Source organism: Hetaerina americana, unplaced genomic scaffold (assembly GCF_022747635.1).
Source record: "Hetaerina americana unplaced genomic scaffold, ioHetAmer1.1.p SCAF_10, whole genome shotgun sequence".
Classification (NCBI taxonomy): Eukaryota; Metazoa; Arthropoda; class Insecta; order Odonata; family Calopterygidae; genus Hetaerina; species Hetaerina americana.
Genome location: NW_027286070.1, coordinates 3,739,040 through 3,757,325, shown reverse-complemented (window position 1 = coordinate 3,757,325; position 18,286 = coordinate 3,739,040). Strand labels below are relative to the sequence as shown.

The 18,286-nt window shown below is 40.4% G+C and overlaps 1 protein-coding gene across 1 annotated transcript in view; it reads left to right on the top strand.

Annotated features, from left to right (window-relative positions):
- LOC139699555 (kinesin-like protein KIF2A) overlaps positions 1-18,286 on the top strand; it is a 145,932-nt gene that overhangs the window by 103,116 nt on the left and 24,530 nt on the right. The window contains exons 2-4 of the mRNA XM_071598192.1: positions 13,548-13,642; positions 13,748-13,837; positions 17,677-17,949. Coding sequence (XP_071454293.1) covers positions 13,548-13,642; positions 13,748-13,837; positions 17,677-17,949 — 458 coding nt within the window. The remainder of the gene's footprint in view (positions 1-13,547; positions 13,643-13,747; positions 13,838-17,676; positions 17,950-18,286) is intronic.

Here is an 18,286-nt window from a genome sequence, read left to right as displayed (position 1 = left end):
GCGTATCTCAATATTGCGTTAATGGGAAAGAGATACAGATGGATGGAGGATGCCCCCTTTCGACTCGGAAGTATGAGACAGCTTGCCCGTGGCTTCTAGTGGTGCGTCTGCCGGCGGACGACGGTGGATGGTCAAGGGTGCCCTCCTTTCACTGCCAACTCCCGCAACAATTCACTCCCAAGTGAGGTGGTGTGGTGGTTGGAGCTGTTCATTGTAAAATATTGCTTCATGGCTTTTTTTCTCGTTTTTATCAATCTCGATGCGGTGTAAAAGAAGCATCTTAAGGTCGGAAGTAATTTTGCCAATCCTGGGATTGGTGACTAATGACGATGATTACGCCATTAGTGTATTCTGCTCATTTGTTTTAGTTTTTAGACCTGCTACAATGACATCGCATCGTTATGAATAGCAGTCATTGGGGTAGGCGAATGACAGCTGAGATCGTTTGCGTCATAGGTGAACAATTTGGTGTAGATGGGATTTGTAAGGGAAAACAGGAATTCAGCTAGGAGAATGAGCTCTTCCGGCTAAGTTGTAATGTAAAAGTGTGGGACTTTCTTTAGCCGTAGTCGGTTCTGCGGCAATAGGAGGTTTCCCAAGGTCACTTTGGAGAGAGAGGGAAGGTGGGAAGGGAAATCCGGGGCCAGCATTGGTCTCCTTTCTTATCGAAAGTTACCAAGGGGGGGTCACAAGTTCCCCGTGTCATCCGACGGACGGAGTACCATGATTGGAGGGTGCTTTCGCTCTGTCCACCGCACAGGATTGAGGTCGGGGCACCACTCTAACGAAATCCACCACGGTCGAGATTCGAACCCGGGGCTTTGGGAGTGGGCAGCGACCTACTCCACCTTCACCTTCCACCACAATCCGACCCCCGCCTTCCTCCTCCCGCCTCTGGTGAGTCGCGGGTGATTGCCCGCGAATGAATTGGCCACGTTTGATCGATGTCGAATGTGTGCTGATCCGAGTGGCGATTGAGCGATAAATCGACTCCCTCCCCCCACTCCTTCCGTGACTCGGTGGGAATCCACCTCGTGCCCGTGTGGGCCGAGTGGTGGGCAGCGATTGATTTTCCTCTGCCTGGCGGGGGCGATAATGACGGCGGTGCAAGAAAGGTCAGAGCAACCCTCCTCATCCTCAACGTTTCTCAAGTACGCAAGTTTTTTTCAGTGTGCCCCTCCCCCTTTCTGCGCATCCGCGGTCATATAGGTGGCCGTCGTGTGCGGTGCCCAGTCACGAAGGGGAGAACCTACCGAAACCAGTTGCGACGCTTGTGCGTTTCGCCCAACTAACTCAAATCGCCTTAGTCACGGAGCCGTTCGTGGGGGTTTATAAATACGTCAATTCAAATTCGAATTGTTCACACTCCTTGGAGGGATTTTCAGATTTCGAGGTGCGTACTTCATGACGGTTTGATTGGTGAACATTGTTATGATGAGAGTGTTTCTATCAAGTAATTATTCTTTCGTGGTCAGGTGTGCCAGGGTTGATGTCTTTTGTGAAACTTATAAACACAGTAGTCACCCCGAAGGTGGCTTGATAGGTGAGGGTAGAGCTCATCTAGTTATAAACCCAACTGCGTTTGAAATTGGCGCATATTTGTAATAAGGGAGCCTAGTCCTTTCCCTGTGCCGGCTGTGGTTTCGCAGGGAAATCGAGTACTCTCGAAATCTCACAGCTCGGATGAAAGTGAGGGTGTCCACAGGTGTGACCCGGAGTCGAACACGGGTCATCCGCTGTTAGTAGCCCAGTGCTGTACTTTTTGTACCACCACGCCCCTGGCGCCACCGGTATGCATAACAAATACAATGGAAAAGTAGTGCCAATGGAGCAACTATTGTGTAAAGAAGAGGACCTTTAATAATGATACACATTTGCACACGCATTAGCATAAGCATGCATACATGCATATTTTTCAGGGTTAAGAAAATTCCTGGTAATAATCAGAAACCATGACCTCCTGGGACGCTCTTAAAAAGGTCTTTCCGGAATCGTCCGTTGACCTTAAACTCTCAAGTGTCCCCTTGCAATCTAGGGGTTGGCGATGAATTGAAATTCAGGTTAGGCGGCAGAACTGATCTGAAGGATAGTTTAAAACGGGAGTCGAATTTTGATTTAGTGGACTGTTGAAAACTGCTTGTTCCATTTGCGAATGTGTGTTGCTATTGCCGAAATTACCCCGTGAGCGTAACGTTATTCGTTTCGAAGCATGTTCCAGGTGAAAGCACGTTTGTAATCATCGTTGTTCTTTTCAAACAAAAGAAAGTCATGCATGGAAGTACATTCAGTAGCCTGTCTTTGTGACAAAAAACCTATACATTTGCCTTGTCAACTTCCTTGTACTTTGGTCGTTATACCCATAGGACTGGGGATATAACAATCTGTGCGCCGGCCTTCCACTACTCTGAGAGATATCGCTGAATAAGATAGAGAGCGAGAGAATAGGCGTTACGTTCAGCACAGAAAATTAACAATTTTCTGCAGAATTCAAAGGAACCCGGCAATAACTCTCTTGTCAACTATCTTTCCATTCAAGTTTTTCGAATTGAGTTACGGGCTAGAAATTCCATGAAGGACTGAAATGTAGGTGAGAGACAAACATAAGTTGAATTTTGTCGCGTCTCTGAAATCTTGCGGAAAGCACGTCCAGAGAGAGATTTTGCTACCATTGAAGCCTTTTTATTCTAGATCAGTGTCTTAAACTTGCCCAAAGTTCACAGTTTAATTTATGCAAGTTAATATCCTAATTCGTGTACATTATGCTGAAGTGTTTTAAACCTATTTAAATGATAAAATGCATAAAGAGATGTTTTTCTCATCTGCTGTCAGACAATGTACTTCCCTGTCGTACCTTGGATCATATGCTTTCTCAGCGCCGAGGCCTAATAACGTAATCAACGCGGCAACACTCGAATGCTGCCTTAGCAAATGTCGTCTTACTTTACCACAAAATGTTATTATTCAAAATGTCTTAACACCATATGTTATTGTACGTACTGTGGCCCTACTTGTCAGATGCATCGTTTGGCCTAGTTGCTTATTGCGTAAGACGTTATATTTTTTAGAATAAGGTCGTCTCCATAAAGAAAGACATCATCTTTGTCGAGTCCTCCACTTACTTGATCTTAGTCTTTGATATACATTTATTTTCATGTTTTGTTTCAAGTTTTTATCAGAGATGGTAAAAGAGGATTCATCAACATCTTCACGCAGCTATCCTCAAGCCGCCGCTGAGGCAGGGGGTGATAGGAATATACCAAGGGAGGAAGAACACTGTGAAAACAGGGATTCGTTTTGCTATTAGTGCATCACTCTTTTTGATGTGGTCGTGAATCGTGCAAGAGAGCGAAACGGAGTCGTAAAATTCTCCGCTCGGCAGTTTCTCCCTCTCTCTGAATTTGTCTCATGGGAAAGGAGACTCCATTCCTCCGAGCCTCCTGCATTCGACGCTGCTGTGGAGAACTTACGGGTAGGTAAAGCATTTTGAATTGACGAAATATCTTCGGAAATAAGGTGTCAAGTCTGGAAATATGGCTTCCGTGCTTTACGGATTAACCTGCGATATCCATGCTTGAATACAAATGCCAAAGGCTTTAAGGAGAACGCAATTGTCTGAATTGACTGAAAAGGACGAATACCTTCGAATAATTAGCCGGACAATCGGCTCATCGAGCCTGACGACCTGCCAAAGAATGGAGAGTGAAAAGAGGAAAAGTAATTAAATGAAGATGAGAATTAACTCAAAGAAGCAGGATTGCAAGAAGAGCCATTCTTGTTCTCATAAGTAACTTAGAGAATGAAATGAATGAAGGCCAACTGTATTGCCTTTATGAGTCTGGAGAAGTCTTTCGGCATGGTAAGCTGGAAAAGAATGCAGCGATTTGGGAAGGTTTGGACGATGTTGGCAGTAACAACGGCGACAGGAGATGGATACTACGAGTAGATGATCGTAGATGCTTTATGTAGAGGGCAGGAAACTGTTGAATTGGAGGGATTGTAGAGAAGGCTAAATGGAAGGAGGAGTAGGTCAAAGGTGGCCATTTTCACCCTTGATCTTCAATGTTCACCTCGAGGAAGCTTAAAAAGAGATCAAGGAATAGATAAAAGGTGGAGGGAGACATGGATATCAACCTGCAGGGAATGAAAAAATGCTAAAACGGAAACACCTGCCCGTGTCTGATGCGAGGAAGATAATTTTGAAATCAAACAAGAGAAGGACGCGCCTAATTTAAAACAATAGTTGCTAGTTATTGATAATATTTTCCTTCATTTTAAAAATATTAATGATATTTCAGAATGCAGATTCGTACATTATTTATACAGAGCAGACGTTTTGTATGTACGCAGGTGAAATTGTCAGTACAGTATTAACTCAAAATTAGCCTAACCTAAACAAAACATAGCCTACTTACATTAGAATTGATTCTTCACTACCCGTTATTTGCAATATGACTATTTTTCGAACAAAAGCTGTATGGGAAGTACTGGATATAACAATGAAATAAAGATACATTACTTTGACTATGCACTCAATACGGTGATGGTTGAGGCATTTTTATTAACATCACTCCAGATTATCAAGTTAATGTGGGAGGTTCCCGAGACATAATTTTCTGTCGCTAATGAGAAGAGCACTCGACTGCAGACCGTCATCTTCGCTTTACTTTTATTTTGAGGAAGTATTCTTCACCTTCTCCCCCATCCAGGCCAATGTCCTCGCCAGGTCATCCTTCACATTTGATATTTCCCTTGATCTCTTTTATAATATGCTTGAAGTTTGCGTTAAATATCAAGGGCGGGAGCGAGTACTCATTTATTTTAGCCGCTTTCCTTATTTTACCATAAGCCCATCCTTGAATTGCCCCATCTCCAAAGCCCCTGACCGTTAAGGTAATTTCCATCGTTTGAAATATTTGGAAAAAAATTGCCTAATTATCTGTCCTCCATCATAGCAAAACTTTCAGGCTTTCCTCTGATGCTCGTATGCCATCTCATTTCCGTCGACGGAAAATGTGGCGATTTTTGCCGTTGGAGATATTATGCAAATTCACCGTTTCATTATTTAAAGGTTGCAAGCAAATGACGCCGAATTTTCGCGTTATCAAAAAACACGGAATATATACTATTTATCGCACGTTATCTGCCGCTCCAGGGTGTACATCGTGTAATTAGCATTTTGTAAAACTCTAAATCTTCTGTGGAATCTAGGTCTCTTGGACGTGTCTTAGAGCCAGGCTTATGTAGAGGGCCTTTGTCTTGGATTCTCAAATGTCTAAAAAGTATTGATTTTCGCCCAATTATTTCCAACAGTGAAAGAGATGAGTTAGGGTGGGTTTCGCTGCAGAAAATGTCCGACAGGCCAACGCGGTTCGATGGGAGCAAAGGTCATCTTCGACCGCCGTTAAAAATATTTTTTTTCAATCCGAACGCAGAGCGCTACTCATTCAGGGGAATCCTCCGCAATCCGGAAATCGCTCAGTCCGCTTCGGACACATCCGGGCGAGGTTCTTAACCGGGATTCCGCAAACGGAGACCGGAAAACGAGTCTCCGTTCAGTCCTAGGAACCCCTTCACCTTCTCATTTCTCTCGCCACCCCCAAACCCTGAACATCCTGTGACGCTCTCGTTCTGGGTTGTAGGAAAACTGACAATTTCTCGATTCGTTGAGGCGGTCGGCGTCTTGATGATAACCGGCGAGGTCAAGCCATAAGATGAGGAACGGGTGGAATCGCTTCTCCTGAGAGAAGTTTGACTAGTCTTGATTTGACCAGCCTTTCCTACAGCTCGGGAAGTATCTTTAAAAATGAAATCCGTTGATAATTCTGAATTTTTGGCCCATCACCTTTTTTATGCCAAAAGTTCTTGAAAGAAGGCAGCACCCTTGCATAAAAATCTGGAAAACCCTCTCGTGCAAAATTGCCCTCTTGTCTCACTTCTTTTTATCGTAAGAGCTGATGAAATATCTAGATATCAAATGCGAAAGCTACTGCAGTCTGATGATTTAAATTGCAGATTCAGGTGTGAAGTGATGGAACTATTCTATTATAAAGGAGACGAAAACTGTAGCTATTGTTCACTTAATGCATAATTATTATCGCCAATTTTCGTCTCTGTTATTACAGTCTGATCAGTAATTACGCTGCCGGTATATATTTCGAGGTATATTGTTCGGGTATCATGTGACACTTAACCTGATATTTCCTTGGGTAGGTTCCGTTGCACCTTTGACATATCATTTTGTTGAAATATATGGAATTAATAATTATTAGAAGCTACTGCAACCTCATTTTACAAATTATTCGTATACACAATAAATTCTTTCGTTAGTCTCTCGTGAGGTGGATGGCGTCTGGGTTTCTTCAGCAAATAGGTTTTCTTTCTATGTTTCAGAAATTCATCAGCCATCTATAGCTTTATTTTTTCCGAAATTATCATTATTGAATGAAATTGTTGATGTGGGTATACAATATCGAAAATTGGACAAGGAAAGAAAAAAAAACCTTAGTTGCATCCGTTTCATTCAAAGTGGACATTGCCTACTTAAGTTGTTTTATTTTCTTCAAATACAAATCAATTTTATTTTTTACCGGTGTTCAGGAGTCGATCTTTCTTTGCCTATTTTGCCCTTACTGCGGAGAGAGAAATGTATCATTGAGTGGTGAGCAATTGCTTCATGAAGCACATCAACTTGAAGGTCGTTCGTACACGAGTTATGTAACCTACGAAACAAACAATGCAATTGATAGATTATGATGTTACCCTAGTTGGAGCATCAACCAATAACTCCAAAGTACTCATTAAGTTTAAATGATGATTCTAATCATTTGTAGCTATCATAATGGTAAGATTGCAAATAACAGCGAAATCATTTAAGACTATGGATAACCTGTCGTAATTCTGATAAGAATCGCAAAACTGAAGAGTCTAGATCTCTAAACACATTAATCAAATGTTAATAAGTTAACTCTAGTTTCAATTCCACGTGTACAAAATCTGTAATAACTGGCAGCTTACATTACTCTCGAATAACAATTCAATCGTATTTTTTGAAGATTGCATATCTGGCTCGACTACTGTCACCGCTGGGAGCGAAATATTTGAACTAGGTGGTTTAATGAAACAGAAAGCTCATGATCATAACCCAGTTTGCAGTCAGTATAATAGCGTTAGGCAAACTGGGAAGCCTTATGTAGATGCTCCGCAAATAAATAAAAATTGCATCTGCGACTACTAATATTTTATGCACAACAAATGTTTTGTTGCATCTAACCATAAAGGGAATCTGAGATTCTTAATTGTACAATAAATTAACATCATCCAAACATGTCGAAACAAATGCTGGTTCTTTCTCAGATTTCTGCGTTAAGATTTTACCTCCGCGTATCTACTGATATTTGTAGTTTTTTAGTCTTCTTCGCAGCATTTAGGACTTCTTCGAGGACCGAGAGCTTCGTTGATGAAGAGTGGAGTGGATGTAGCATCAGAGTTCGGGTGTCTTGTAAGGAAGGTCCTCGTCACTCTTCTTTCGGCTGGTAGCTCGTCCTTAACGCGCTGGTTGAGCTACTTCGCGCGAATATTTTCCGATTTGAATTTGGAGCGGTAACAGCTCGTGTCATGTCGTCCTCGTAGGCATTTACTTCCAACGCGGCCCTGATTTTTCCTGCTATTGCCGGTATCTTCATTTTTCAGGAAGGGATAACAGTGACTCTCAACAGAACTGGCCAGGGTGCGTTGCTCGAGGTCTTCGCACTGTTTGGTTAGAAACACAGCTTCCCTTTTCAAAGAAATATTTTCACTTTCTAACGACTCTCTTTTGGCGACACACATGTCGGTTCCTTGCCATGAGCCTCCAAGTACAAACCATCATGAAATTTATTGATCGAATCACAGAGATTCGACTCTGTTGCTTTTAGATCAGTTTTAATTTTTTTTAAAGGAATCGTACTCTGCTTCACATGAAACACTGTGGGACGAATTGATATTCGGCCCACAATCAGATTCACTGCCCAAAATAGACCTAGGAGCCACTGTACACTCACTGCGATGCCAAACTTGCTGTGAAACCTATATGGGGAATATATGGACAAGCTAACAAAAAATTAGAATTTATTAGAAGAGTACTGGGTAAATGTGATGAAAAGATCAAAGGGAAATCTTATCTTTCGTCGGTTAGGCCTCCTTTAGAATATGCTGCTAGTGTCTGGGATCCTCACGAAGTTGGATTGATTGCCGAATTGGGAAGGTTAAATTACAGACTCTTGCATAAATGGGAAGGATGTCTCTTTAGCAGTGATATTGAAAATGTATTATTACCCCCATCTTACTACGGTAGGCGAGATCATGTCATTAAAATTGGAGAGATTAATTGTAGAACAGATAATTTAGTATGTCATTTTTTTCGCGAACGAAAATAGCATCGACCGACCGCGGTAGGGGTAAAAATATACGGGTCAAAATTAGTTAGGTGCCTTTCGCCCCCTGCCACCGACCCTTGCGGTGGCTTGCAAGGTACAAAAAAGATTAAAAAATACTAACCGTAATGCCTTCGATGTCCTGTTTGCTTAAAGGATTTTCCAAAGGACTCCCGTGGAATTTGTTGTAACTCTTATGGTATATGTTCGTAGCACAAGGATGCTTAGTAAGGCATAACCTTGTGAATTCGTCCGAACTGACCGAAGTCTGAACTGGACTGTAAAATAGCTTTTTCAGGGTTCATCAAAAGCTTACCTCTAATCGCTATAATAAATAAACGAAATAAATCTATCCGAGATAAATTTCAATCGAAACAAAAAGAACCCACCCGCTTCCATTTTTTCGTCAAGGCAATTGTTTGGGATTAAAGCTTTGCCATCGTGATATTCTATCCACGGATGCAGGAGCAGCTTTGTCAACTCCGCTGTGGTTCGCGTCCCCGGGAATGCCGACCATACTATATTCTAAGTCGCGGTAACTCGTCGCATTCGCCCTTTTCGTGAGATTCGCCCTTCACGGCCATCGCGAATGGCCTTCCGACGACCGAGTGAGGAAGACCGTGAGAATGGGGAGGGGGCATTGATGGGAGGAAGACGCGTCCTCCCTGTGATCGCCCCGCGTGGCTCTCCCAGTCGTGGCGACCCCCGTGTGCGTGCGCCCTTTACACGCGATCACGTTTCCAACGAGTCAAGGGGTAACTCTAAGGATGAACAAGTCACTTGTTGCCGCATAAATTGCCCAGTAAATACGTGCGCCAGCCGATGTCGGAATCGGAACTGCGTGCCGGAACTGCGGGATAGGTGCCGTGCCTCTGAGGCGACGCCAAAAACCATCGATCTGTTTACTTCCGCAGTGGCATTGGCGCTGCCGTCGAATTTACTAATCAGCGTATTGTTGCTTCTTTCATTGGCCGAAGGAAAGCTGGTTTCCCTTGTGTCTGCGATTATTTACTCTCAAAATAGTCCGAACGGTTCCCCGACGCCTTTAAAATTAATGTTTGAATTTCTGAAAAATTTCATAGATATCGAAAAGTGGTGGTTTTGCTTATTCCTTTTCGGCCTTTCGTGTATTGGTGTCCAGTCCCTGTCTTCCGGATTATTCCTCTCTTTCCCAACTCCGTCTACTCAATTGATTTAATTATATCAATCCTCTTCCTACGCCTCATTATATAAAGGCATTTTCATGCACTGTGTACTTAGTTTGAATGAGGGTTTCAATGCGGAATATCCTCCGTTTGGTTTTGATGTTCGATGTGTTTGTGAAAACACTGAGGAAGAAGTCTACAAGAGGGAAGCTGTACAAAATATTAGCGTTTACCTCTTGTTGGTGCGTTATTTTTTAAGTGTGTGAAGAGGCAAAATGATTCCTCGAATGTTCGGCAGTTTCTCTCATTTGTCTGAGCAGCCGATGCGTATAGTGGCACCTGGGTACGTCATTTCGTCTTGGTGTCTTCTAGTGAAATCGGACAATCGACTCATGTGTAATAAGCACCTTGTTCACATGGGGGTAATTATCTGACTTCTGATTATCGATCCGGTTACCGGCCTTTTTGTCAATATTCGCGGATTACTAGTCGGTGCCCTGTTCATCGACCCGAGTTCATCGGAAAATTTACATGTATAGGGGAATTGTTGAATGACGTCACGGTGGCTTCTTCGCGCTCTGTTCTGGAGTCGGGTGCGACGTCTTCTCAATTCCCAATACGCTTCCAAGTAGAGATTTAAACATAATGTTGTCATCTGTGAATGTGGTGGACTTGAATACCCGCAAAGTCACACCAAACTGGATAAAACTCCGAATGTCGGGATTCACCCTTCGGCATCTAAACTGCGGCGTATTCTGGTGCCAATTAGTTCGGGTCCTCTTCAATCCAGATTGAAGCCGAGGCCCCAGATTTGAACGTAGTTTTGACTTCTGCAAACATACACAATAAATCCCCATACCTCCTTCCTTTTTGGGGTAGTTGTTAGGTAAAAAAAACAATTTTTGGTTACTAAAGAAAAATTACAAATTTTGAAGCCATTAATCGCCCGGGGCATGTTGAAAAAAATCAAGAGAAATGAGCAAAATATAGTAATTATCTGAGCATTTAAAATGGATTGAGCTAATTCATGTTCTCGAATTAGCTTTGTCAATCTATTGTTATCTGTAAATTAACTTTCTAAACAATCTGATAGCATCGAAGTGTCGTCAATAGTTTCTTGTCGTTGTAATCTAGTTTGAGGAAATTCCCTCGGAAACTCAGTGTGATTATAGATGATTTATGTTTAGTGCTGTAAATCGATTGACACACCTGACCGGATACTTCTTGGATCTCTCCGAGTAATGTTTATTTCGAATAGCGTGAGAAGTCGGAGATAAAAGCAAGAGGAGGCATGAAGGATACGCTGTCAATAGAAAAAACTGCAATTTGGGCGCTATTTATTTCTTCATATATGTAGAATCACCTGAAGGCCGTAATTTTACGTATTTTTATAAATATTTGCTCGGCAGTTTTGGTCGAGTGTTATCGGAGAGTAGCCAAGTACTGGGCGACTTCGTGACGTTTTGCATTTATTTCATACCGAACAAAATTGATTTCGAATTTTTAAAAGAAAGCTGGTTAATTGGGACACTTATGTGATCTCTTCCAATTTTCAAATGTAAACAACTTATTCCTATTCTGAAGACACGTAACGCGTAGTTTCTCATTCCCTAATCTATTAGTTGTATTACGTTTTTACCTGCGATGCCAGTAGTGTTAATCCAAATTGTGTCCATCGACAGTCCTGCAACGCGAATATTTTTTGATTTGCAGCCATATGTTCCTCCCCGATATTCCCCGTTCTCTAACGCCTTGATGGATGGAGATCCATCTATTATCTAATTGGGCGCTTCTTCCCTTTTATTTTGCAAGTCTTTTCCAGATATTTTAGATTGTTCAAATTAAATAATGAATTACATTATGGAATAGTTAACGGCGCAGTGCACTGCATAAAATGACTATCGATTATTGAATGAAAAATCAGTTAACGATGCAGAGGCGACTACTGTATTCAAAGGGAGCTGTACTTCGAAAGAAATGTGTGGATTTGGAAACGTGTATGGTCCGGAAAGGCGGGTTTTTCCCAAGAAGAATCCTAGAATTGGGAACCTGCTGTTTCAGGCGGATACTGAATATTAAACGGAGAGATTAAACGAATAAGCAGCCACAAGAATGAAAGAGTGAAAAGGTGATGTGAGGCACTGTGTAGTAAAAAGAAGAATCTGGGAGTGTGCACAGATCATGTATCAATGGATTCATGACTAGTTTTATAGAAGGGAAAGGGGAAGTAAAATAAAAAAACGAAGGGACAGATACGTGGACCAAATGGAGAAGGATAGATTGGGCAGAACTATCAAGGCGTTGAGGGAGAATTAGTGTTGGATAGGAAATCAGAGTGGAGTAAGGTCAGGTTTGGCCCATCCGGCTAAAAGAACAGACGAACTTGGCCATCACTAAGAGAACATACTAATATTAGATGAAGCTAACTCAGTACCATTTACATTGAACTCTTACTTTATAATTAGTTTCAGCATAACATCATTTTCATCGATTGTCATCTAATTTACCCAATATTTTTTCGATTTTTTCGACAAAAAATTGACAATTGTACACCGAAAGATCGCAATCATATTTTGAAATGCACTGAGTTTGGGGAATTAAAATGTTAACCGGAAATAGGTATAAAGTTAATGTCACCCAATCGGGTAGTCCTCGAATGGGTGAATGCAGGGAAGTATGAGAACTGCGCAGGTGTAGATGTATGGTGGAGTACGTACACCGAAGGTGCTCAGATAATCCGAACACCTCTTCACTCTCGTGCCGCTGGTGGGACGTGGTTTGCCATCTTTGCATCCCATCGGGGCTGCGTGGGCAGTGCCGCCGCCGCCGGGGTGCTCTCCTCTCCCCTCCTTCCATCCCGGCCCCCGACTCCGGGGCCGATCGAAGCAAAATACGCACTTGCCTGCTGCTTAACTTGTTCACTTCCCGCCTCCGTCGTCCTAGCTCCACAGTCGGTCTCCTTGTCAACAATTCCACGCGCTCCCTCTTCCTTTCTTAGCGAGGTCATTTCCTCCTCTGATTTTTTCGCCGAACATGGAATGGTGCTGGTTGTTAAATATTTATTTCTCCCAACCGGAGGAGCAAATGGGTCTAAGTGTTAGGTGGGCATGGGGAGGAAACTCGAATCCTCCGTCGCCCCCAATTCCCTCCTTCGAATATCAGGCTCGTGAATTTCGCCCTTCTTTCGTTTTCCAATTGTTGCCGCAGTCGGAATCGCTGCTTAGCATGCGCACCTGTTTAAAACACGGAGGGTTTTGAGTCTGTTTCGCCCTCTCACAGGGGCGGATCTAGACTCGATTTGCGGTGGTCCACGGTTTTGTTATGGGTTAAGGAAATGATACCAGTGGATAGGCACATTTATTGATAACCACTCGTAGATATGGGACTCAATTTTTCTGTGGCTGTATGGAAAAGCAAGACCAGTAAGCCAGTTTAGTGGTGGATCATGACTCCAGGGACCCCCCTATGGAGTCACCACTGCGGTGTGTGTCATATTCAGTTTAGAATGAATTAAACACTGTGAAAGAAATGGTGATAAGCATATAATCAAAAAAACAACACACACATGATTACAATAACAAATACTGAATGGTTGAAATTCTCCAGTTGTAGTTAAAAAATAATTTTCAATGCAACCCTATCTCCCCTGGATATTCTTAGTTTGATATAATGAATTAAATGTGCCTTGAATGTTAGTGCAGAAAATTATCTATTTTTTCCGCCATAAGAAGGGCAGTGCATTGTATTGGTAATTGACTCTTTCATTGTTGCTCTGTGTTGAAAGTAAGGGTACTTAAGTGGTACATAAAAACTGTAATTCTTAATAATTGTGACAATTGATGCATTGACCTTGAATAAAAAAAGGGATTTCTGCATAAATATTCGGTATTTTGTAAGAGAGAATATTTTAACATGTAATGGGTAGCATTTAAGGTTCTTTAGTAATATGCCATGCCTCATGTTCTAAATCAAGTTTTTGTGTGTTTTGCAGGAAGGGTGCACTCGGCCATTATATCGGGTATAAATAGGGATGCCAGGAGTGTAACTGTAGAATGGTTTGAAGCTGGTGAGACCAAAGGGAAGGAGGTATGTTTTTTGCACCACTGTGCGTTTGAATCAAGAATGTCTTTAGATGAGTAAATTTCTTCTGATGCTCATAACAGCTGTAATTGAAATATTTTTAATTTATAGATCGAGTTAGAAGCCATTTTAAGCCTCAATCCAGACCTCGGACCCCAGGTGGATAATCAACAAAACATTAACCCTAGGAGATCAAGAATTGTAAGTTTTAAGATTTTTTAAAACCCTAATGGAAAAGTTTTATTTCAGTGTTTCTTCATTGCTGGAGAAGTTGTTGATTAAATCTGTTCAACCTCATTGTATTGTATTCTCTCTCTTGGAAATATTTAACTGTATGAAAAGGTTTTACAGGCTGCTGGTCATTCTGCTTGCTGCTTTATTTTTTCGCTTTTTTATTCATATTTCACTTTGTGAGAATCCAATGATGTTATGTTGAATAACACTATACTGTATTTATACTTTGAGAAGAAGGAGATAAAGGTGGCAGGTGATTAGGTTGGTGTTGGTGTAGCAGAGTATGCAGAAGGAAGAATTCCCAAAGGAGAATTTTCGTTTTTCATGTTTGAAATTACTTGTATCAAGCATTTAATTAAACAAGAGAATTTGCTCAATAAAATATATAAAATCACTGGTGATGTGAAGGATTTGTTTACCAAAAGTTTGCCTTACTTCGTCGTAAATATTGAAAATTAATAAACATATCATATTCTAATTATGTGGATGATGTTAGAACATAAATCTAATGAGATAATGTTCTTTTGAAACTGAGTGAATTGCTAAAGAAAATCTTGTAGTTCACCATTTTTGTTTCTTGATAATATCTGCCTTGAAAACCCTTCGAGTATAAGTAAACTCTTTGGCCATCATTTCTTTGAGGCTTATGTTCAGTATTCCTTTGACATATAACTGAATTTCCAATTCAGTAATCAATGCAATGATATAATTTGTTGATCAAAGTTAAAAGGTTTCCACCTGTGACATTTTGGCCAAATTACTACATAATGATGTGTCTAAAGGTTCAGACCCTGATAATGTTCCTTCACTACTGATTAGGATGTGTTGTAGTTCATTTCTGTATTCATTTTATGTTTTATTAAAAATTTGACGCATTGATATTGAATCTTCCCATGCTAAAATATTTGAAATTTTGGTCACTGACTTGCTAAATCTTCGAATTGATAATGTCATAGCCAATCAACAACATGGCTTAAGAAAAGGCAGGTTCACTATTACTAACCTGGCTCTATTCAGCAAGAAATAATAATAATTTTAGAACATCACTACCAGGTTGACACGATTTATTGAGAATTGACCAAGGTCGTTGACAGATAGTTAGTCTTCTTTATATTGGGGCAAGATTGAGACTATGGAGTCTCTTGTACCACTTAAACCCTAGCTAATAGGATGAGCCAAGTCATTACCACATCATTTAGAGGTCTATGGTATCTCTGGACCACATTATCCTTGTTATCTATCTCTTGGAGAGAAAGCGTATTTTAAAAATCAATAACTCAACATTCTTTGCCTTTGTAGCAACATCAGGTGCTCCCCAAGATATATCTCGGCCATATTCATTTTATTTTGTTTATTGATCATGTTGGCTTTGTTCTTAAGTCATTTAAATATCTTCTTATGCAGATGATTTCCAATGTTTGTCCAATTGATTGCTGCAATGACATTAAACGTAGCATTGCAAAACTAAATAAGGCTCCCTTCCTGTATGCTTATCACTTACCTGGGATTACCCTTTAAAGAGCCACAGCATTGTGCTTAAGACCCATAACATTTTGTGTTTTTTATGTTGGATCCATTAAGATTTTAAGGATATATTTTATTTTAGGTTGCTGTATATATCATTGGTCCACACAAGCATATAAATTCATGAAAAGAGCTCTTGAACTGTCACGTAACTCTGTGTTCTTAAATATCATCTCTTTCTTCAATGCATTGATCTCCTATTGCCTCTCCATGCTTTGCCATTTTCACCTAATCCTGGAAGAACCTGATATTCCCTTTGATATCACTGCATTTCCCAGCATTCTTTCTCTTTCCTTGCTCTCGCAGTATCTTTGCACTCTTTATTTTTATTCTTCTTCACACTTGTTGTGTGTTCTAACTTTCCCAAACAATCTGCTTCCAAGCTCCCCCACCTTTAAGCTCCCTTCACCGTCTTCTTTGACTCTTTCTTCATCCTCAAAGAATTTTCTTTGAGGACTTCTTCATTCCTCTAGGCACCACCTTTTATTCTTGCAACCTCTTCTTTTATGCATTCTTTTTTTGTGCAATCAACCGCCATTCCTTCTCTAACAATCCCTGGTATCATTCACTCTTCCATTTATAATATATATGTCCTATTCCACTTGATTCAAGTGAAGTATATCCTTAATCATCCACTTGTTAAATATTTTGTCTTGTAGCTTTTTAGCTTTTTGTCTTTTACTCTCAATTGCTTTCATGCGTCCATGCTTTCCTTTATTTCCAGATTCAAAATTATAGATTTTTCTTTTGAAGCTATCAAATGGTGGTCTGCACTGCATTGATTACCTCTCATGCCCTTCTCCCTTGCTCTTTTGCTTGCAGTTCACCTCATTCTCTCTGTCCTCCTCTGTATTCACACCCAACAAGTGTCCAATCGTCAAGTTATCATCCTCCCATCTAACAGGTTCAGATTTTGGAACTATAGTGCATAACTAATTAGTGTTTTGTATGATATTTTTAACTCCTCTCTTCTTTTTGATCCTTGTCATCATTTCTCTCCTTTTTGGTCAATACATCTTTAATTATCTGCTATAAATTCATCATCTCCTTCATGCCACTATCAAACCCAATGAAATTTGAAGCAGTGATATCATCACAGTTTTGTCTAAAGTAGTCTCTTCACATGTGCATTTCAAGTAGGTGATGGAACTTGATTAATAATTAACAGAATTTGAGTAGTAGTTGGTGTATTGCTGAAGTGTGACGTGAGTCAGAAGATTGTTTTCTGACTCATCAACCCTGAAATTCGCTCTTGGTCTCGGGAGAAAAAGAAGCATGTGCCCTTGTGCTCCTCTTGGTGACACATGAATAGAATCAGGTTTCAGTTAGATTACCTAGCTTCCAGTATGGTGTGAGGGTTTAGGAATCCATGGTTTACGACAGCTACATAGAGGGAATTGTCGTTGTTTATAAATTGTCCTTAATAATGCCATGGTTCTCATGATAGTCTTAATTAGTATTGCGGAGAGCCTGGTTTTAATTTACATATTATTATTACAGTCGTTCAAGACTGGACAATAGTTGACATCTGCATTAGCCCAGTCATTTTCCATGCATTCATCCACTTGCTGCATGTATATTTAGGGACTAAAGCAGCATTATGTGAATGGAGATAAAGAAGACTTAAAAGAGGCAGTTGTAGGTAGTGGTTTATTACTCAGTGGATTTTATATATATATATATATATATATATATATATATATATATATATATATATATATATAGATGTATTTATATATATATATATAGATGTATTTATATATATATATATAGATGTATTTATATATATAGATGTATTTATATATATATATATATATATAGATGTATTTATATATATATATATATATATAGATGTATTTATATATATATATATATAGATGTATTTATATATATATATATATATATATAGATGTATTTATATATATATATATATATATATTTAGATGTATTTATATATATATATATTTAGATGTATTTATATATATATATAAAATATCTGTAATATTGAAAGGTATCATTCGCCATCCTTTGCAATACATAATTACTGGGCAGTTTTGAATGAGCTGTGGGTTGGTTTTTGGGTGACATGTTGATATTTAAATGATATGGAAATCCGGTATATCAAAAAAGTTGATGCATTATTTTGAAGGTGTTTCTGGGTGTTTTGGGCTTTCCCATTGTTCCCTGATCCCATAGGAGTGAGTTGGTTGAAGTGAGCCCTGCCTAAAGTGTGTGAGTGGATGGATCTCTATGTGTGTATGTCTAATGGACTGGGCCTGCAGGATGTGGTGTCTAGGTCGAAGCGTGAGAGCATCCCGATTGAGGATGAGGAGGTGGAGTTGGATGACATCGCAGACATGGATGAGGGGGAGGGGGAGGAGGAGGATGACGACCTGGATGATGATGATGACATTGATCTGGAGGATGCCCTGCTGGACATGGACAGTGGCGACCTCGAGGATGAAGACTGTAACCGCAACCACGCGCCGCAGATCCCTCCCTCCTCATCCACAATGCCCCTCCGCACTGCCGCCAGCCGACCGGTAATCGCACGGGTCAGACTGGAACAGGAGAACCTCCACTACTTCTTCTACTGCACTTGATTATTAATTATTTCTTTGTTTGAGTATTTATAATTTATTCTCTCTCTATCTCTCTCCCATTTCCCCCCACCCTCCCAACACCCTCATGATCTGTATGTTCTCAACACTCATTATTTTTTTAATCCAGCTTGACTCCTTATAGTTGTTTTTTTAAACCGTTTGTTTTTTATTGGCATGCTAATTTTCATTGCAGCTTTCAGGAGGCTGGTTGTTGTTAGGCATCTGTTTTCTTTTTGGCATTATTTTCTTGAGTTGTTGTCATTATGGTATTTTTTTTAAGGAATCACCC